At 37.6% G+C, this 23107-nt stretch overlaps 1 protein-coding gene across 1 annotated transcript in view; it reads right to left on the bottom strand.

Annotated features, from left to right (window-relative positions):
- Positions 1–825: 825 nt before the first annotated feature.
- Positions 826–23107, bottom strand: part of Ugt3a2 (UDP glycosyltransferase family 3 member A2) — a 32341-nt gene continuing 10059 nt past the window's right edge. The window contains exons 3-7 of the mRNA XM_050138921.1: positions 18275–18389; positions 12957–13488; positions 7929–8160; positions 6441–6660; positions 826–2447 (exon numbers count right to left, since the gene is read on the bottom strand). Coding sequence (XP_049994878.1) covers positions 2171–2447; positions 6441–6660; positions 7929–8160; positions 12957–13488; positions 18275–18389 — 1376 coding nt within the window. The 3' untranslated portion in view covers positions 826–2170. The remainder of the gene's footprint in view (positions 2448–6440; positions 6661–7928; positions 8161–12956; positions 13489–18274; positions 18390–23107) is intronic.

Genomic DNA, 23107 nt, shown 5'->3' with positions numbered 1-23107 from the left:
CCTGGGGACTCAGGTACCCTCCTATGGCCCTGTGTCCCCTCCTTCTTCTCTGTCTTCCTAAAGTGCCCCTGCCCATCAAAACGTTTAGTGCTAATTGGATGGCCTGGACATGCTGCGGCAGACTCACAGTCTGAGGGGCTCAACTCACTGTTAGTCCTATGTTGTTGGTCCTACCTTTTCTCAAGTTTACACCCTTGCTACCTAGGAAATCCCAGTGACTGTAAAATCCCATGCTGTTTGTTGGGGGAAAGATGACAGGCAGAAGTTCTGTCGACAATTGTTTGGTTTCTAACACAGCCTCAACACTGATCTTCCACTTTTAGAAAGGAAATGTTTGGAAAATTGTCGTAATTACTTCAGCAGCTTTCTCCTGACTCTACAACGATGACTCCCTGAATGGCTTATTGCCAGGTGAGACATGAAGCCACACCCTTTAGGAGCAAGCAGAGGTAATTCACACACCGAGAAGTTACCTTTTCCACATTTGTTTTGTTTGGCTTCTTTATTTTAATTCTTTATTTTACATTTGTTTCGTGATTATTCTGAGCAACTCCCCTGCCAGAACAAACGCAGGCTAGTTTGTTCTTGCTGTGGCAGATAAATCTAAGTCACATTTCTTAAACTGAGTTACTTTGACATCCACCCTTCCTCCATACTCCCCCCCCCTCAGGCTCCCTCCATCCTGGAATCATAGAAGAACTGGACCAGAACTTTCTAAAAAGGCCTCCATTACACTTTTCATTATGTATTTTACCTGTGTATTCTCAGTGTAGGGTGGTCATTGGTTTTTTTAAGATCATTAAAGTAAGCGGTATGATTTGAAGATTTAACACAGAAATTAAACAAGATTTATTTTAGAAAATCAACATTAGTTGAGGTGTGTTCTTGAAGGAACAAGAAAACAGCTGCTCAAAAAGAACTTTATCTATTTCTAAGTCAGACGGTATTTCAGGAAGTACTTGCAGTAGAACACTCTGCTTAAAAAGTTAAGAGAATGTGGAGACTCAGCAGGGATTCAGTGTGCTTCCTCTCTCTTCCAACCTAGTATAGTCTGAGCATCACACAAATAGTAAATTACAAGGTCATTTGAAATTATATTTGTCTTTAATCAGATAAATTAATGAACAATTTAAGCTTTCTCAACTCATATTCTATTAGGTTCTTTCATGCTTTTCATCATTATAACGATGCCAATGAAAAGAGCTGCATTTGTTTCTGTGTATATTTTATTTTTTTATTTTATAAGCCCACCTTATATTCTGGCTTCTGTGTGTAACATGAGCTGTGATATGTGTTCCTCATCCATGCTGCAGATGACCCCGCATGGGATTTTCCATGTACACTTGCTTTCAAGGATAAAGAATGTTTTATTAAGAATGGCCATGCATTCCTTGCTGTTGCTCAACTTTCACCATCTTAAAAATGGGACATTCAATATTTATCACTTCTCTTTGTATCTTCTTACTTAGCAGCAGTGAAGTTCATTCTGTATCAATTTATAAATCTCTGGTTTATTCTGTTTTGCACATAGTTGTGACTTCAATAAGTGGATAGACTGTGGCTTCTTTTCTTTACTTTAATTTCTCTGACAGAAGAAAATAAATCTATCATATCAGTCACATAAAGCTTAGGTCTCATGACACTTCAATTTTCTATGAACTTTAATTTTGATTTTACTAAGAAAAAATAATTTACTTTATTCATTTGTTGTCATTGTCAGTAAAATTTGTTCATATTGAATCTTGAAACTGGACAAATATTCTGAACTCTAAAGAGAGACTAAAAGAAAAGAAAAATATATAGGAGTAAGTGAAATTTGTAAATATGTGGGTTTTTTTTTTTAAATCTAAAGCAATTGGAGAAGTAAGAATCAGAGACTAGAAGTCACAGAGGATGAAACTCTCAAAACTCCGTGAATGACAGAAAGGAGTAAAGAGAAACAATGACCAGGAAAAGAAGGATTGTACAGATAGAGCAGGGAATGCTGAGCCCCCATCAGTCAATGTACTGTATGAGCATTATGAAAAACACAGAAAATAGTGAGGACAACTGGAGGTCCACCTGCAGGAAGAGGGAAAAAGGAGAACCCTGGGAGTTTCTTGTACTAGGGAACGGGGAAGCCTTTAAAGAGCCAGAGCTCCCAACATCCTCCCCCAGGTCAAACTGACCATTATGCCTTCTTTTCCTTCCTAGCCACACACAGCAGCCTGAGCAACAAGCCCAGCACTTTCTTCAACAGCCACAAGGTGGCCAGAGTGAGCCCCAGCAGGAACAACAGGACATCCAGCAGGTGCTGCACATGCCATGGCTGCTGAAAGCCATGGGGCTTTAGATGCGCTCCTCCCCCTGTTTGTAGGATGTGGTCAATCCAGCCCACCAGACGCTGGGAAGGTGTGAGGGGGTGGGAGCGCCTGATGGCCCTGGCAGTCATTGCTGCAGACTTGTACCTGAGGGCAGACACAGAGAGAATGTGTTACCAATGTGCTGTGCACATTTGAGACCTTATAACACACACAAAAACGTATACATACACACTTAAGTACACACCTATGTGTATGCACAGAGGTATATGCACATACACACACACAAACACACTACACTTTTTTTCTGATACAGATGCATAAGTTAGCTTCAAACAAAACTGTTGGCATACATTTCACATTGTCTACCTCGTCCTAAGGGTTCAATAAAAAACTAAAAAGGAAAACCTTTTTTTTAAAAAAAATTTTTTTTAAAAAAAAAAAGGATCAAAATTAACCATGGAAGAGAAATTTAAAAAAAAAAAATGACTATGTCTGTGAAGATTGCACTTATGGTACTGAAGATGTGCTCACATTAAATATATTTGAATACATGTGATAGAATATATATCTGATAAAGTGATTAGGACATCAAAAACTGAGTACTTAGTCTACTTTGGTTGTGAAATCATTATGCTGGATGGGCAAATGATATGTTCTTGTCTCTGTTCCTGCCCCATTTGTGCTAGATTTAAGAATTCTTCCTTTATAGCAGGCCTGTTTTGGACATTAGGAGCAGAGCAAAAACTGACATGCAGTGCTCCCCCATGGTGCATGTTTTCTATGTACTAGTGTGGACAGACAATAAAGACACACATGATGGAGCTATTACAAATCTTTCCAAGTGTCAAAGATAAACTAGTGAATGATGAGTGAGCTCAAGTACAGAAAAGATAATAGCCAAGTACATGGTCTCCTAAAAGTAAAATGTTGTAGGGATGATCCTGTGAGAAATAACACAAAGACCATAAGGAGCTGTATAAAAGGGATGCAAAGGTCCTTGGCAGGGCTTCCGTAAGAGTAGCTCCAATAGCCATGGATATTTGAACTCTTGTTTCTCAGTTGGTGGACTCTTTAGGAAGGATTAAGAACTGTGACTTTGTTGAAGGAGGTTTGTCACTGGAGAGTATCAAAAGGCCCACACCAGGACCAGTCTTGATCTTTCTGCCTCCTCCCTGCTGGTCAAGATGTAAGCCCCCAGCTACTGCTCCAGTGCCATGCCTGCAGTCACACTTGTCGACATAATCACCCTGCACTAACCCTATGAAACTGTAAGCAAGGCCAAATTGAATGCCTTATCTTATACACAGCCTTGGTCATGGCATATCCTACGACAGTCCTCTTCTAATTCAGTTGAAATTCTGTACATATATGGTGAGTCAGGGGATCAGCCACAACTGTTCTCTCCTGCTTCAATTGGAATTTTCTTATCAGTACCTAAAATATAAGAGGCCATAAACATAATGTGTGTAGAAGAAATCATCACACCACATCAGGTAGAAGCATATTCTGAGCACCTACCTAAAATTGAGAGTAATAGCAAAGGAAAAGCAGGACCTAAGCATTACACATGTATTTTACTGTAGTGGGAGGGGGCTGCAACAAATTGGCATGACAACATGGTGGACCAAATCCATGTAAAACCTGAGAAAGCTTAAAAATTAATTCTAGACACAAAAGAACAGAATTAAACATGATTTGCTAATGGCATATTCTTGAATTGAATCTGTTTGCTAGAAGCAAGCAGAGCCATGACTCCTTTAAGAGAGGTTTTCCTGACTCAACAATAGCAAAAAAGTCTCGCTGGCTTTCTGGGCCTTGATGCCAGCATGACCTCTGGCTCTTTTGGGAGACAAGCATTTGGGTGGGGTTTGTGAGCAGCATGATACGGCTTGCTTTATGGAAATTTGGACTGGCTGTGTGTCTGAAAGTGGGGCGGCGTGCATGGTTCTCAGGGACCCTAGAAGCTCTGCCATGCTGGACTGGGCAGGCAAGCCAGAAGTACCATATATACCACAGTAATGGTGCAACCTAAGTTTTAGGGAGTACTTGGCATTTTAAAAAGCATTCCTAAGAAAGTAAAGAATTATAGATATGCAATAAAAACAAATCCAGATGAAAAAGACCTCTAAATGAGACATAGTGTGTTTTAAAAATGAATGTAGGCTTGGGAAAGAGAAGAAAAGGAGTATAGAGAGTTATTAAAAGAAGTAAATGTTTTTTTTTAAAAAAAGGTAAAGTCTTTAAAGAGACAGAGTACAGACAATCAGAGATTAAAGAAGTAAAGATAATAAAATAAATATTAAAAAGTAATAGAGTAAAAACAAGCTACATAAAGATGGAAAATTTACAGAGAGTCTAGATTATGTATATTATTCTGTTTTCTTTGCATTTTTGACTGTAAAGAAGCCAAGCATAGAGAGACATTTCATTGTATGGTCTGCTAAGCTAAGCCAACATATATATTTTAAAGGTATCTTGAATTCAAAATATAGTTGTAAGGATATATTGCTTTGGAAAAGAGGTTCTTCTTGTTTCCACAGAGGATGAGAACTTGTGGATTGCTTCCAAACTGGTATGTTTTGATGGAACAAGACCCCCCCAAAGGTCACCGTGAACACCCCAAAAATTACTATGCCCAACAATCATCAGGAAGCAGTTTGGACAAAACTATGCTCATATTCCCAAATATTGTCTATAAATGTTTGTTTACATTTAAAGGGGGACATGCTATAGAGATGGATACTTTGCGTTGGTATGGATCTTGGTTTATTGCCACAAATTTAAGGTCAGTTCTCTTATATGTATATTTCTGCACTTGATTAAGGTGTTTGTGCTGCTCATTTAAAAATGCTATGTATAATTTTAAAATATAGGTTAATAGATAATAATCTATAATAGTAAAGCTTGTGGTCATGTTAGTTAAATATTCTAGATATATAGAGATATATTTCAGTTAGTTAGGTATTCTTTAAATCTCTCAGAGACTTACAGAATATGCATTTAAAATGTTTAAGAGCTTAACACTTTTCATGGCAGTGAGACACGTCTGCTCCTGACAACACCATTTATTTCGAGAGGAAGATGAGGCTTCTTATGGAGTTTGCTATACATTGAGCAAGAAACTGCTCTTGCCTGGACTATTTAACTGGACATGCAGGCCCACAGAGAAAAGACTGCTCAACTTGCCTAAAGGTTACATCATTCTTTGGGGTTCCTGCTACATGAAAGAATCTGCTAGACATTCTGCAGAACACAGAAGAAAATGATGGACAAATTGCCAATATAGGCAGAACTGTCTTTGAAGTTTCCTGCTTCATTGAAAAGTCTGCTAAATACTATGGGCCTATAGGCTTAAGATGGATGCCCAAATGATACAAAAAAAAAAAAAGCTTTGAATGACTGTCCAGGCAGTGAGATGTCTCTGTAAATTCTAGAGTTGCTTACAATGTACTTCCTGTTTACTTAGGTGATATAAAATTTTTCTGGAGTCTTTGATGAAGTTGAAGAATAGATAAGAACAATATGGTTTACCTTAGTTGTGATAAAAGATAAAATATACACAACTGTAATTCTTGATTGATAACTGTTTTGTTGTGTGTAATTTTACTATGTTAAAGATAAAGTGTTCTTTTTTATTTAAACAGAAAAGAGGAGGTGATGTGGGAGTCCCCTCTGTGTGTTGTGATTACCATTAATTACTAAAGAAACTGCTTTGGACCTATAGCAAGGCAGAACTTAGGTATTCAGGGAAAGCTAGGCTGAATGCTGGGAGAAACAAGGGCAGAGTTGGAGAGACACCATAGAGCTGCTGCCAGAGTCAGATTGCTGAAACTTTGCTAGTAAGCCACTGTCACATGGCGATACACAGATTAATAGAAATGGGTTAAATAAACATGTAAGAGTTATCAATAAGAACTTAGACCTAATGGGCCAAGCAGTGATTAATTAATACAGTTTCTGTGTGATTATTTTAGATCTAAGCTATCGAGGCAGCTGGGAATTACAAGCGACCTCCCTCCTCCTACATTTTACCACACCCCACAAAATTCTGGTTTCATTGATAAACAGACAACACAGACCCCTTAGTGTTAGGCCTTCATTCAACCTAAAGGAGCCCAACACTAGAAAACTGCATACCTCTTGTCTTCTATGACTTCTTTCAGTGTAAGTGCAAATGTCTCTGCCTTGATTGTCTCTAGCTGAACAGAAATACCAATTTTCTTAGCTTCTATTCGGACCAAGTTATCAGGCTGGTCTGAACAAAATGGAATCCCTACTATGGGTACTCCATGCTGTATGGCCTCCATGACGCTATTCATTCCACCATGGGTGACAAAAACTCGAATACTAGGATGGGCTGTTGCAAAAGAAAAAAAAATAGAATTCAATATTTCACTCTGAAAGTTTCAGATATCAGGTAAAGCAGCAGACCCAAGAAATACCAACGTACTGGACATAATGGATATACTGTTTTGTATTTTGAGATTTGCATTGTTCTAGGATATGATATCCAGCCTTCCCTCTACAAAAGGATTCCTTACTTCAGTACAAAACTATCAAGCACTTAGAACCCAGTGACAGCTATAAAGAGAGGGAAAGGACAGGCATGTTCCTCTGTCTTTCTAATCACCCTCATCTTCACCATTGATGCTTTCTTTTTTACATTTCTTGCCTCTGCTTTCTCTTGCTTTCCACATTTGATCTCTTACTAAGCTTGTATTCTATGTATTATCTCCTCCATTTTAAGAGAAACTTACAAAAGCTAATGATATATCAGACACTTCTGTATTTACCAGTCTTATCTGTCACTCCATATTGAAAGCAACTATACATTTCTTATGATCATAAAGAAATCATCTCAAATTATACCTCACACAAAATCTGCCCAAGTTCCCTGGAAAGCCAGTCTATTCTCTGTGTGTAGCCTGTAATTTTACTGAATGTAGAACTAAGTGAAAAATTTCCCAGCTTATTTTTAGTCACAAATTTAGGTACAAAATTCTGATTCAGTCATTGTATGTGGAAGTGATGGGTTCTCAAAAAGTCACACAGAAACAATTTGAGGGGATGTGACTTTAGGGAATTCTCTGTTGTACAGAGGAAATCATATCATACTCGGAGGTTACTTGAGTTGACACTCAAATAGCTTCCTATAGCCTCAATCCCCCAACATCAATGTAAATTTCTTGAGTTTCCAGTCCTTTGCCAACTATCAAAATGTGTCTGCATTCTTACATTTATATTTGTGTTTTTAAAATGCTGAAAAGTTCTCACACCATTGTGAGAATAGTGTCATCTTCTCTAAGGAGTAGCTATAGTTCACATATTGTTCAAGATTGTGTTGGAGAGATCAGTGTTAAATATTGTTATGTCAAGGGTACATATCTATTTAGGACCTCGAGACCTGTCTGAGTTGGGAAGGATAAGGAAATTGCTGCTGTTACCTGTCTAGAACACAGACTGATTGCTCCAAGAACTCTAGCTGCTTTTGCTTGCCTGCTGGAGATCTAACTTTACCTATCAGCAGTCTATTCTTCTGCCAGTCCAAATATTCAAACATCCGTTATCTATTAAGTTCCAAAAGCACATAAACTGGAATAAAGTAACAGGTCTAGGGATGCTTACCCAGAAGGTCATTCTGGGGAATCCAATCCACGATTTTGACATTTGGGGCCAATCTCACATCTTTGGGCCAATGAGCATCCTTAACTGTCCACAGCACGCCTTGAGGGAGGCGAGCAAAGGCACTGTTCATCTCTTTAATAAGTTCCTTGGTTTGATGCAGGGTTGCTATGGAGCCCAGGGCCACAAGGACAAAACCTGAGTCTCCAAACTTAGAGAGAAAATCCTCGAGATCCTAGAAAAATCATGAAGGAAAGAAGGCAAAAGAAGTGGTTTGTGAAAGACAAGGTAGCTATGACACAAAATCAATCCTGAACTTAAATAAACCTTTACTTTATTTTCTTGTGTTCTGTATGATAAAACACCCTGATAGACCCAAGCTCTGCTCTGAGTATTGACTGCATAGAGCGATAGTCCTCTCTTCATCGTTGGGCTCTTATGAATTGCTCCTAAGCAAATACACATACAAGATTTTATTTGAGTAACAGAATGCTACCTCTAGAAGTTTAAGTTCAGGAGTAAATGATTGTTAAGGGCAATTTTTTGTTTAATAACTTGAGTCCCCTCCTAAATATTTTCAATATGATCTGTATTCTTTTTTAATTCCAAAAATATTATACACAAAATTTCTTCACTTTCTGTGGTGTATAATGTCTTCTCTTCTGGTGTTGTTTTCTAGCTTTGGTTACAGGGTAATGATAGATTTATAGAATGGGTTGAGAAGTCTCCTTTTCTGTGGAACCACCACCAATATTTATAGAGGAAGCAGTTTGGAGAGAACTAAGCCCAAATTCCCTAAATGATTATTTACATTAAAGGGGGATATGCTATAGACAGATGAATACTTTGCATTGGTATGGATCTTGGTTTATTGATACAAATCTAAGATCAATTTTGTTATATAAATATATATATATATTTCTGCTCTTGATTAAGGTATTGTTTTATGCAGTTCATTTAAAAATGTAATGTATAATTATGAGATATGGGTTAATAGAGTCATTTATAATAGTCAAGCTTATAGTCATGTTAGTTAGGTTTCTAGATATGTAAAGATGTATTTTAGTTAGATAATCTTAAAACCTTTCAAAGACCTATGGAATATGGCATTTAACATTTTTAAGAACTTAGGAATTTTCATGACAGTGAGACACATCTGCTCTTGGCAGCACCAATCTACGTCAAGAGCATAATGGGCATTGAAGAGGCTCCTTATGGCATTGGCTAGCCATTTGGGCAAGAAGTTGCTCTTGTCTGGACTGCTTGTTGCTATGATGTATGAACTGGACACACAGGACCCACAGAGAAATGATTGCTGAACCTGCCTAAAGGTGAGACCATTCTTCTGGGTTCCTGCTTCATGAAAGAGTCTGCAAGACATTCTGCAGGACACAGAAAAATGTGATTGACAAACTGCCAATATAGGCAAAATTGCCTTTGAAATTTCTTGCTTCATGGAAAAGTCTGTTAAATACTATGGGCCTGTAGGCTGCAAATGGATACCCCAACAGTACAGAAGAACTTTCAGTGACTGTCCAGGCAGCGACACATCTCTGTCAATTCTAGAGTTTTGGAAGTTGCTTACAATTCACTTCCTATTAACTTAGGTAACATTATATCGTTCTGGAGTCTTTGATGGAGTTAAAAATAGTTATAATTATAGTTTTCCTTAATTATGATAAAAATAAAAGTAGATATAAATATTGTAACTATAATCCTTGCTTGATAACTGTTTTGTTATATGAATTTTTCTGTGTTAAAGTTAAAAACTTCCTTTTTATTTAAATAGAAAAAGGGAAACGGTGTGGGAAGTCCTTTTATATATGTATTGTTTTAATTGGTTAATGAATAAAGAAGCTACTTTTGGCCAATGACTTAACAGAATATAGCCAGGCTAGAAAAGATATAAATAGAGAGTAAGCAGAGTCAAGGAGATGCCATGGAGCCACCAGAGGAGAGAGCTGCAAGCTGCCAGCCGGAACCTTGTCAGTAAGCCATGAGCCTTGTAAAATATAAAATAATGGAAATGGGTTAATACTAGATGTAAAAGCTAGCTAGCAATACACTTAAGTGATGGGCCAAGCAGTAATTTAAATAATATAGTGTCTGAGTGATTGTTTCAGGGATGAGCAGACAAGAACAAACAAACGGTCTCCCCCAACATTAATTCTTAAGTGTTGCACTTAATTCACCAGTTAACCCATGTTATGTTAGATTTCCTTGGAGATTTTATTATTGTTTCAGTCTAATTAAATGCCAAAAGTTTAAGACTTTTATTTGTTCTTGAGTCAGTTGTGTTACCAGACATACATACACATTTTTCCATTCATGTAGGATAACTATTTTGATGATATACCATTTTTTTAAATTTCCTTATAATCTTTATTGTTTTAAGTAATAGTAGGTAATTTTTTACTTCATAACTTAATTATTTTATTACTCTTTCTTGTTTATTTTCTCAGTTATTCTACTGGTTTGTTAGCGTACTACTCTTTTGTTTGTATTGATTCTAATTTTTTTCTATTCATCATTTCAGTTACCTACACTGTGATTCTTTTAATACTCCTCTTTCTGTTAGCAGCCTGTTTAGTTTTTCTCTTTATTATCTGTGCCTGATACTGAAGGGTTAGGTTATCAATTTCAAATACCTTGTCTGTACTAATGATGAAAATAACAGCTACAAATTTCACCTAAGTCTTGTTTTTATCGTACTCCATTTTCCCCTTCTGTTTCGTCTCATTTCCTTGATATGTAATATTTGCAAATGTTCCTCTTGATTGTTCCCTTAGCCTCACCGGCTGTTTTATAGTGTGTTGTCTGTTTTTACATACTGTTGGTTTCTATCTCATGCCACTGTGACAAGAGTTATTTGCATTAATTTAAGATTTTGAAAGTTACTGGGGTTCTTTTGTCTGTGTGCTGTCTAATGCATGAAGCAAGGCAAGGAATTTGCTTTGTGCATTACAGACTATGTGCCCTGCTCTTGTTGGATGGAACACTTGGGTCTTGTGAGTTGATTCAGCAGCTAAGACAACTAGCTGTCCTTCCAGAGGACAACAGTTAAATTCCCACATAACAGTTCACAATCTTCTGCAACTCTAGCTCCCAGGAATCCAATACCCTTTTCTGATGTCCTCTGGGCCCAGGCACACATACATACACATTCAGAGCAAACACTCAAGCACAGAAAATGACTTAAAAGTAAATTTAAAATATACTCTATATATTTCTAATAGTTCCTGCTAATAAAGGGTGCTATTCAAATTGATAATTTGTATGGATATTCTTTTCATTCAAAAACTGTAGAATTGAAGTCTTAAGTTATTATTTATTTCTTCTTTAAATTCCTAAATTTTCTTCACAATTTTATTTCATATTTTGTGCACATATGACCAATTTCATTGTAAATTAACTGTTTAAAATATTTTAAATAAAATTTTGAAGTTTTGCAAACACAAAATTTCAAATAGTTATGTATTGTCATTAACCTGCAGTGAATGTTTTGATATTGTCTGTTTTCCTTATGCTGACAACCACCACAGTCTATTTTGATTCTCCATGGTTTTTTATGAAATATGACAAAACACTACACAGAGTAGATTTCAGACTCTTTAGTCAGGATTTACTTCAAAACATTTCTTCCCACTCTTTACTTTTAACCATACTCTATTTCATCTCTGTGTGCCAATATCTGAACTTCCTGTATAGAAGGTGAGGTCTCTGCCAATCATATCTAAATTTGTGAATATAAATTAATCTTCTACTACTTCAGAATTCAATCAGGGAACCCAGATGATGATTGTCTAACTTCCAAATCTATATACTGTACACCTATCCCACAAGTTTGGGTTTTCAGGAAATTCTATCCAAATCTCATATCAGAAACCTCCTTCCAAGAAGAATATATATGTATCATTCACAGATCACTTCCCAAAACATCCTTCTCACCCACTGCAAGGAAGTGTAGGCAGTTTGGTACCAAAGAGAGCTAGAGGAATTCTGTATCTTCTCTGCTTTGAATTGAAAGCAGAAGAAACATAACCTTCATCACCTCAACGTCTAGGACAACACTGTACAAAACCAAAGGTGATCCTCCCAGCATGGGACAGAGAATCCCACAGTAACAGATAACAAGCAATCAAATATCCTTAGCTCTCTGCACTTTTAGATTTTCAGTGGTAGCAATTCTGAGCCTGCACTTAACATGCAAACTACATACCAGTTTTGATGGTTTATGGTAGCTTGATGCAATACAAAAGGCTCAACAGTCTCAATAGAACAACAGAATCAGTTCCTCTTGTCGCTGCTAATGCCTGCATACATGTCTTCTAAAAGTGTTTTCTGTTTCATTATGAAGAACCTGTCTCCTTAACAAATACTATATGTGTGGACATTCACTGTAGTTATTTTATATATAGCTCAAAACTAATATGGAAATATCAAGACTAGCTACTGAAGTTATTCCAGCAAACCCAGGCCTACAGAGATACAAAAGAAACTCAAACTTTGTACCAAGATTGTCAAACTTAGCATGTGGTATTCTAACACTCTACTTTTGCAACCCTAAAAATGCACTTTCAGAGTGCCCCTCTTGCCTTATAGGGCATCTCTGCCAAGAAACAATTCCTACCTATAATGGTTTGAAAGAAAACACTCCCCAAAGGTAGTGGCACTATTAGAAGGTATGACTTTATTGGAATGTGTGTAACCTTGTTGGAGGAAGTGTGTCACTATGGGAGTGAGCATTGACATCTATGCCCAAGCTATGCCCAGTGTCACAGTTCACTTCCTGTTGCCTGTGGATCAAGATGTAGAACTCTCAGTTCCTTCTTCAGTTACATGCTACCACGTTTCCTGTCACTAGTATAATGGATTAAATCTTTGAAAATGTAGGTCACCCAAATTAAATGCTGTTGTTTTTTCTTAGAATTTCTGTGGTCATGGGTTCTCCTCACAGCTTTAACGTAGACACCCCCTAAGCATGGCAAGCTTCTGAGTGAAATATAAACTGAGGGCTGAGGTTTCACTCACTTGAGGTATTGGCCTGGCAGGTTTGTCCATTAAGCCTCCCACATAGACTGTGTTGGGAAATAAGGGACGAGCAAATTCAAGGGCAAAATCAGAGTTGACGAAAGAAAGCTCTGCTTTCAGTAGAAGGTCAGACAAAACAGGCCGAGAGTCTTCTGCAAAATGTTCCTGAATGGTGGCATCATATTGAGAAAGTATTTCTCTTTGCCTCAGGGAGAAATCAAAGAACATCAGGAAGTTCTTCACTCGGCCCCAGAAGTCCATTTGGTCAGTTAGAGTGGACCCCCACACTGGAACGTAAGACAAGGGGCTTGGCATCCCAAAGTCCATATAGCTAAATTGCGTGGGAAGAAAGGTCACAAATTTTTTCTCAAGTTTCTCAGCAATCAGGTAAGAGCAAAAATCAAAATAATCAAAAAGTAGTAGATCAAAATTCTCATTCCTTAAGGAGTCCATGATGTCCTCTCTGCCTAAAAAGTGACTGCACAAATCCCCAAAGACTTTATATATCTTTACAAGGACACGATGTGTGTTCCTGTAATAAAAAAGAAGAAGACATAATTTCAGGAGCTGTTTTATACATTTTGGAAGACTTTTATACTCAATAAAAGTATTTCATAACTAGATAAACACAAGTCTATAATCCAACACTCTGAAAATGGAGACAGGAAGATCAGAAATCCAAACCCAGTCTTAGACTTGAGACTTTTGAGGCCAGAAGACTAGATTAAATAAAAGTACGAGTCACTTAGAAAAAATGATTTTAATATGTTTTATGGAAAGAGGTCATGTATCCTGAATTTTTCTTTTCTTCTGTATAAAGATATACAAATCGTTATGTTATAGTATTACTTATTATTTAAAGCATGCTTTTTAATTAAAAACAAAACAGATCCATAGAAATTCATTTTCACGTCCTGCATGGAGATATTTCTTTACTTCTTATACTTCTTAATCATCTTTGCTAGAGAAAGAGAGAGAGAGAGAGAGAGAGAGAGAGAGAGAGAGAGAGAGAGAGAGAGAGAGAGAATATATTCTAGACAATACTAAATCACTTTCCCTCCTGAATTGCAGCTGTTGAACAAAACATTCAGCTTTACTTTCTGGTGTAGATATTTATTTGCTTCTCAAACTGTTCTTACTCCATCACATTTCTTCTAAGGATCTAATTCCCATTCATCATCAATGCAAGTTTGATTTCTTCTGTCTTGAAAGCTATCACTGATTATAGTCAATCTCGGACGATATCCATCTCCTTGAGTAGCTGTATAATGCTGTCTACCTCACATTACATAGTGAGTTTCAGGGTGATAATATTGTTCCTCTTCCAATCTGTGTAAGTGGCATGATTACAGCTTTTATAATCGTCAGTGGTAAAGCCAACTTTTTTAATCATGTTTTTCTTGGCTTAAATGTTTTGTCCCAGAAAGGAACTTTCCAATGATAAGACTGGAACTAGGCTGATCATGTTTCAACTTTCTGCCTAAGAACCTAGGCAATTAAAAATAAAACAAAATATAAAACCTTCTGCTTTTTTCTTTTCTATGTGAAATCTAAACTTAAGTGTGTATGTGTCTGTTTGTGTGTGTGTGCGTGTGCGTGTGTGTGTACGTTTGTCTTTTTACATGATGGAGTTAGAAAGGAGGCTATGAGAGCACATAAAAATAAAAGGCAGCAAAAGAGATACAGGTGTCATGGAACAGCGCTTTGGTGAACAGGGCAAAGGATAGTGACATTGTGTTTTCTTGAAAATTCATAGCAAAACCTATTACTTTGTAGGCTAACCTAAGATTCTAATGGGAAAAAGAAGTGTGATTGGAAGCTTGCTATTAGAATTGACAACTCTTACTGACTCAAACTTCCGCTGAAGATTGTGCTAAACGTTAGTCATCCTACCGATGACTCTTGCCTACAGCATTTTCTAGGGACCCTTTCACACCAATGCTTACTAGATAAGCATCCTGGTAAAAGTGCACAAGTGCAGCATGTCCTCCTACATCAAAAGATCCACAAGATGAAAGACCAGGGGCACTCCTATCTTTGCTCATTTTAGACCCAAGCTAAAATCAAACAGCTGTGATTTGTCTACAAGGGTTCATCTGTCAGAGAGTTGGTGCTCAATGTAGCTGTATATAGGTAGAAGTATCTTTAAGAGAACACCTTAGTAGGAGATTATTAAAAGCCCTTATCCTATAGATTGTTAAAACAGTCCTCCTTAGAGTGAGTTAAACCCAGTAGGAGTTGTAAACATGTTCTTTCTCTTCTCTTGACTCATCCAGTCCCACATACTTTAGTCATTATGATACCTTCTATCATGTTTTCACTAAAGCTGACATGATTGCTGTTTGCACCATGTGTTGGGGACTGCAGACCCTCATACCCTGAATTTTCAATAACTGCTTGCCTGCCAGATAAACAATTTGTTTTCCTATGCTTGCATCTCCTCTGAGTACAAGACCCTCATGAGTTCCGGATGGCAGAGGAGTGGTTTCTGGTGGGCTTACAGCTAAAAAATCCTGAGGGCTGGGGCGTAGCCATTGGTCAGGGAGAGCCCTATATAAGCTGCCCTTTAACACAATAAAACTGGCATTCTTGTTTCCAAGAGTGACCATGTCTTTGTGTGTTTTTCAATCTCCAGCCCCTTGCCCGACTCGCAAACCGTCCGGTAGTGCAGGTGCTGCACCATGAACTTGAACTTACATAACTGAGACCTGAATAAGCTTATTTTCATTATAAAAATCACTCAAATTGAGTTATGCTGTTATAATAATCAAATGTAGATCAATACAAAGCATAAATTCTCTAAACTTATCACCTATATTCGATTTTTAAAAATATTTTGTGTAACACTTGCCAAAAAATGTGATAAATGCAAGAGTGGTTTATTAACAAAAAGAATGGTAGTCCCTTTAAAGTAACTGAACTGTAAAATACTCAAGATGTTTCTTTTCTCACCATCTTGACTGTGTTTTCCTTGGAATTTTCACCACTCCTCAAGAATTCAAGCTTAGAAAAGATGCAATACATATGTTTTAACTGTTTATAAAAATCAGCCCTGTTAGATTGAGATGCAATTTGACTTCTCTTTATATGTAACAAAAGCTTTGTGGTCTTTAAGTGTCTATGAGTGAGAAATCTTTCCAAAAAGAATCTTGGTGCTGTGAGTACCACTTAGAGTGTTAAGTAGAATTATTAAGGAAACAGATGAGATCGAGACCAATGGCATTAACTAGGTGACATATCTGTACTTGCCCTCCGTGTGGAAGACAGAGGAGGTTCTGCACATCCCCACCAAGGACTAAAAGCCTCAGGCACATCTGCATCACCTGGTCATTGAAAATTATTAAAGTTTCCTGCTGTGATTAGATGTTAAGTCAATTATAACCAAGCTACAATCTATGGAACCATAGAGATTAAGTATAAAGTAAGGGACTAGTGGGCACAGGAAGAACTCATTAAGAAAGGGAAATAGAATATTGAAGGGTAGAATTGAAGGTCTGTGTTGGGAGGATCAAGTGGGGAGGAGAGAGAGTGATAAGGGAGAAACATCAGGGAGACAAAAAGCCATTTGAGGGGTAGTTAGTGTGGAAACCTAACACAGTAGACACTTCCTAAGATATAGACATCTGAAGGTAATCAAAATAAATTTTCCAAATAATGTGGGAGACATAGTCCCAGCTGGCCATCTCTTGCCACCAAATGAGCTTCCAGTACCATAATTGTGTCACATCTAATTGAGTTATTGTCCAAAGGGGTCCAACAAGAATCCCCCAAACAACCCAGGCAGTTGCCAAACTATAGGCTACTCTCTACAAACAGGCAACAAAGCTCTATTGCTAAAGATAACACCTATCCAGAACACTGATCATGGGGAAACTGGGCTGTTGCCTATAAAGAGCCTAGGTTCTGGTGTCGTTGCTATAGAGACATACTCTGTACACTACCAAAGGAGAAACATAAACACCAATTTAGGCACAAACCCATTGATCTACAGTGCTGTCCTGCCTGCAAGATATGCTAGAGCAATGGAGAGACAAAGCTTGTGGGAGTAACCAATGGATAACTGGTTTGACTTAAGGCCCACTTCAAAATGAAACCTACACCTAGCACTGATTGAGTAATTAAGAACCTGAGACTAGATACCCCAGGGGAGTAGAGTAAACCCAAATGCTATTGGTCTAAAACACAAAACAAAACATATCAATAAAATTACTTCTAAAGACATTTTGTTATACTAGCAGCTCAGTGCCTTACACGTTTCTTATATCATCAGAGAAGCTTCCTCCTACAGCAGAAGGGAATAAATATAGAGACCCTCAGTCAGACATTATGCAGAGAGTGAGAGACCTTGGAACACTCAACTAAATGGGTTGTCTCCATCAAATCTCTTGTGTTTGGGATCAGGGAACCCAGAGGAAGAGCAGATAGAAACACTAAAAGAGCCGGAGGGGATAGAATATATCAGGAAAACAAGACCCTCTAAACATGAACAAAGATCATGTGAATTCACAGCAACTGTGGTACACACACACACACACACACACACACGTGTATGCTTCTAATTTAGTGTTTTATGCGATTTCTGGGTGTGCAAAAGAGTGGGTCTCTGATTCTTATGCCTTCTCTCAGGTTCTTTTACTTTTGTTTCTTTTTCTTGACCAACTCTGCTATAACATTTTTGGTTTTATGGTATTCTATTTTGTTGATTTTATTATTATATGTATGTAACATATTATTATATATTATTAGAAGCCTGCTTGTTTTCTAATGAGTGACAGAGAGAGTGTGGATCTGGGTGTATGAGACCTGGGGAGCTACTGGAAGGAATAGAGGGAAGACTGTAATCAGGATATATTATATGAGAAAAAATAATTTTCAGTAAAATGAAGAAAAAGGAAATCTTTTAAAGTAGCTTAATAGGGAAGGAGCAAAGCATGACAGATGACATATGCACATGCAATGGAGTGTCCTCCATTAGGGATTGTATGTAGAAGGTGACAAAGAACGCGGAAGAAGGTGGCTCCTCTTTCCCTGACTAGAGAGGTTGCAGTGGCTGTACTGGCTTCATTGAGAGGACATGAGCAGATGACAAGTAAGATGCAGAAGAGAAGGTCTAAAAGGCACGTCTTCCACTTTCTAGAGAATATCCCATCATTGATCCAGCTGTCAGTCATCTACCATGCCCCACTCAAACACAATCCATCCCTACACCAATTAATTCACCCAGAAACCATTTCTCTTAAACTCACTCAAAGCATCATGAGACCATCATTTTCCCATTTGAAAGACTTGATTAACAATACTTTAATTCCATAAATTACCTCTGACAAACTAATTCTTCTAAAAGGAGATTTAGTTTGTTACGGAATTCCTCTTGTTGATCTTCAGGTAGATCCAAGCTTATAACCTGGTCTGATATTTCCTCTTTTTGAAATTCTAAGAAAACACCAATTGGGTAAAATTTAAATTTAATCACAATATATCACACATTATATAAAGATAAAAATAATTTAATTTCACATCTTTGCGGAATTTGATTTTGGTTTAGTTCTTTTGATCTATCCAGTTCTTTAATGTGACAACATTTATTGAAACTTTACAACAATTCAATAACTTTTATACAGTCTATAGTAAAGACTTCTAGCAACTGCTTTCATTTAAACACACAGTTATTATTCTTTACTTTACAGATGAGAAAATTCAAAGGAAAACATTCTAAAATGATATCATAGTTAATTGGGAGTTAATAGTTATGTAAAAGTCAGCTTGATTGCAGAGTTCTTGCATTTCATAGAAAAATTAAAGTGAAATATGCCAAGTATTGGTTTGCTTGTTTGTCTTTTTGTTTCTGTTAATTTCATGTTTGCGATTTGTTTGTCTGCTTGCTTGCTTGTATGTTTTGTGCCAGAGTCATGCTTAGTAGCCCCAATTGGCTTTAAACTCTTCTCATTGTGCTGTATCATGTGATTCAGCCCAAACCTGTCTTGGAGTCTCAGACTCTATCATGATTGTACATTCCACCACCAACTATGGCTGCCGCTCCTCAGTGGAAGGACTCTCACCTGTATGTGTGCAAGGCAGTGGTGTGCATAGTAAAGTGATGGGATGGAGACACCGTACAAAATATTACCCAGGCGAATAAAGCCAACTGATGCCTGTGCCCACACAACACAGATAGCAATCACACAGGATCTTGGAAAATGTCCTTTCAGTCCCACCTTATTTCATATCTATAGATTTAAAAGCATGCTATTAAAGGTATTGCATGACAATACGTGCACAGCACCATTGCGACACAATCAAGAGTTCACTTCAAACTAGATTTTAGCCTCTCAAAATTGTCATTCTCTTTGATAATGCTGGTTAGATTATCCTGAGGGGAGTTGTAAACATGTGAAACTTAGAAAGAAGCCACCGTAACTGAGGAAAGTCAAGCAACAAAGAAAAGAAGGAATTGGATGCTGGTCAAGTGTCGTACAAGAATATATACAACGATTTTTAGAGAAAACTGCAAAGTGCTTTCATTACTTTATGTATCTCTAAATTAATATCATGGGAATTGTACCAGTAGAAACATTAATGTCATTAAGGCATATTAGAGCAAACATCACAAGATTTCACTATATTTAATCAGTACCTTCTGTGCTCTTATAAAGTTGCCGAATGTAAAACAAATGAGTGACCTATCTTCCATGAGACTGAGCTGGTCTGTGGTAGGACCATTGAACATGGCCTGTGACCTGCCCAGGCAGAGCGGGGAATGAGGGGCCAGCTGCCTGGTCCCAAGTACCCAGACAGGATGGCCATGGCCTTCTCCCCACCACATAGCCTAGCTAGGAGACTAGCCTGACCTGACAGCCAAGCTACAGGAAAGTAGCCTCAGGGAACTGCAGCTTCAAGCCAGAGGAGTGTTGTGAAAATGTAAATGAGCAAGTTAAGCCTGTCAGCTAGGCAGACTTACAACTAGGATTAGAAAGATAGCTTACAAACTTTTAATAAAACATCCAGTGGTAAAAATATTATTTAAAATATCCTATGGGAGACCTTGAGCCACCAAGTGAAAAATTTTTATAGGAGACAGTAATCCAAATTCCAGGAGACGGATTACAGAAACTGCCAGAAAGGTACTCTCCCAAATGGAGTATATAGAAACAACAAGTACACTATACTAATTATGGTCAGCCTTGGTAAGCATGTATATTACCTACAGAACTTACTCCTACAGCAGTTTTATGGCAAAATGATCTGCTTTTATGGTTGCACCTTCCCATTTTGCCAGTTAGGATATTAAATCCTTATTTTGAAGCAGTAACTTTCTTAGCACAGAACAGGATGGGATCTAGGAGTTGGGTTGGCAGAGAGCTGGTTATGATCAATGCTCCTTATGCTAAACAACTAATTGATTGGTTATTTGAAAACAGTGATTCTTGGGCAATTGTGTTTGCTCAGTTTGAAGGCCATATTAATAATCTTTCCCCAGCAGCAATTTGCATAACTACAACCCTTTACTCTCCCTAGAGTTGTAGCAAAAGATCCTTTACAGGATGCTATGTTAATTTTTACAGATGGTTCTTCCAATGTTAATGGAGAAGGACATGTAGTACAAACAGAATCAGCCTCAGCTCAAATAGTTGAGCGGTGAACTATTGCTATAATTTTTCAACATTTTTCGAATAAGTCATTTAATCCATATACTGACAGCCGATATGTATTTAATGCTTTTCAAGACCTAGAAACCGTCCAATATATTGGGACTCACAATAAGCACATTAAGTGGAATGTTTTGGTCTAGGTGTGAGCGTGACTTGTTTTATTCTAGCATCAGAATGTTTAACTGTGGATGTAGCCCGCAACCTTCAATTGGTATGTTCGTTTTCTTGTATCATGTTAATGTTGCTTTTTGTCTTACACCTACCTTTTGGGGCCAGGGGTATTTAAAGCAATTGAAAATTAAACACGGGCGAATATCAGTACTCATTGGACTTCCCTTACGATATTATTCTACATATTTCTCTGTTTTAATATTTTCTTTCACCTATTCATATTCTTTATAAATATTTTCTAAATCCCCATGGCCCTACCCTGGGAAGAGGTATTTTTGTAGAAGCTGGTCCCTGACAACTACTTGCTTTAGGGATATTCTATCAAATTTCCATTCCTGACCTTGAAATATTTGTAGACACTAGAAAGGGGCAATGAATGGCTCGGAAGGGGAATCCTGATGTTAGTGGTGAGAGTTGGACACATGGAAAATTAGAGTGTGGGAAAACAGTCAGAATAACAAGGTTGAAGTGATAAAGAGGACAGAAGTTTAGCAGAATGGTGAGGGAGATACTAATGGAAACTACAGATTATACAGAAACCGTGCGGAAATCTACTGCTCTGAAAGTGAACTGTCAAAGAAGAAAAGAAAATCTAGGAGGCCAGTGAGTTGGTTGAGCAGGTTAAGGTACTCACTGCCAAGCCTGATTCCTAGGTCTCAGACTGGAAAGAGAGAATCAACTCCTGCCGCTTGTCCTATGTTCAGCACGTGTCCACACTAGAGCTTGCATACATGCATACACAGAATAAGTAAACAAAGTTAATGACAAAACACATGCAACAAAATTTTAGATTGTTTAAAAAGTGACGCCATGCGTATTTAAATAATGCTGGTCTCAGAAGCCAGGAATGATGAAACAAAAAATTCCAAGACAGGGTAGGATAGCTTCCTATGAGTTGTTGGTTAGGAAGCCCCAGAAGTACTCACAATAAGATAGACTGTTGCCATTGTTTTAATTGCTTAACTAGATCACAAGACTGTAGGGCTGGAGAGATGGCTCAGTGGTTAAGAGCATTGCCTGCTCTTCCAAAGGTCCTGAGTTCAATTCCCGGCAACCACATGGTGGCTCACAACCATCTGTAAAGAGGTCTGGTGCCCTCTTCTGGCCTGCAGATATGCACACAGAATATTGTATACTAAATAAATAAATAAATAAATAAATAAATAAATAAATCTGTTAAAAAAAAAAAAAAAAGACTGTACTGGTAAAATCACCACAAAGTTTGGTTGTAATGCAGAGCAAAATCAAGCTGGAACTGAATTGGAACTTCCTTTCCTTCTGGATAGCTTTTATCTTGTCAGAAGGTGCTACACAGACCACTAGTGGAAAAATTCACCAGTGGTTTTTTCTAGTGATGGGCCTTCCCTGTCACAATACCAGCGTATAGAGAAAATGGACCCAGTGGTGTGGTAGTGGCATAAATGCTATAGAGGTATTGACCAACGTATAGAGAAAATGGACCCAGTGGTGTGGTAGTGGCATAAATGCTATAGAGGTATTGACCAACGTATAGCTGAATTTACAGTTTGCTGCAAGGAGAAAACAATGAAGGGACTTGGCTCTATAAACATGATCAAAACCCCATGGCTGTGGAGATCACAACCCTACAGAGGAAACTACTACTTCTGTTGCCCGAGATGTACAGGTTTTCAAACCACCTTCCTGATATTTATATTTATAGCCTGAAGAAAAAGAGGCAAGTTTTCTTTTAGATGGTCTGAAGCACAGGACAGAAGATGCATATTAGATATAAAACACTTTTAGTGTCACTATGTCTTGCAGACTGTCAATGAAGCTGCATACAAAGAGGTATGATAATCCGTACCCAAACTAAAGAATTAAGAAACACCTGTGTTTGTATAAGCAGGGAACTCTGAGTCCCAGAAATCCTGACATTTATGACTGCTAATCACAGAATGAATGATAAAAACGTTTATATACTCAAAAGTATAGCTTACAGTACATAATTTCCTAATTTTCTTAGACTCCTCAGCAGTTTTAGGTTTATAACTCCTTTAAAATCCTTTACAAGACTAGCTCTCCAGATTGACAATGAAATGACCAATTCTTTGCAGCTGCAATTCTTTACAGCCCACCAATTAAGGAGTTGCCTGAGAAAAAAACTTCTCTTTCCTTGCTCTGTGATAAGTTATTAAGATTTATTGCATGTACATAACCTGCTTTCATCATTTACTTAAGAAATCGAATGTGACAATCCAATGTAACTCCTGTGTTGCCTGGAAATTTTTCTCGTGTATATCAACTGTGGTGAACAATGAAAGATGGAACATCCTGAGAATATACAGAAAGAAATGGTCAGAGTAGCTGTGT

This window comes from Alexandromys fortis, unplaced genomic scaffold, assembly GCF_014885135.2.
Source record: "Alexandromys fortis isolate MF-2015 unplaced genomic scaffold, M_Fortis_MF-2015_v1.1 scaffold_37, whole genome shotgun sequence".
Lineage (NCBI taxonomy): Eukaryota > Metazoa > Chordata > Mammalia > Rodentia > Cricetidae > Alexandromys > Alexandromys fortis.
The sequence above is the reverse complement of the archived record's forward strand: the minus strand, read 5'-3'. Positions and strand labels throughout refer to the sequence as shown.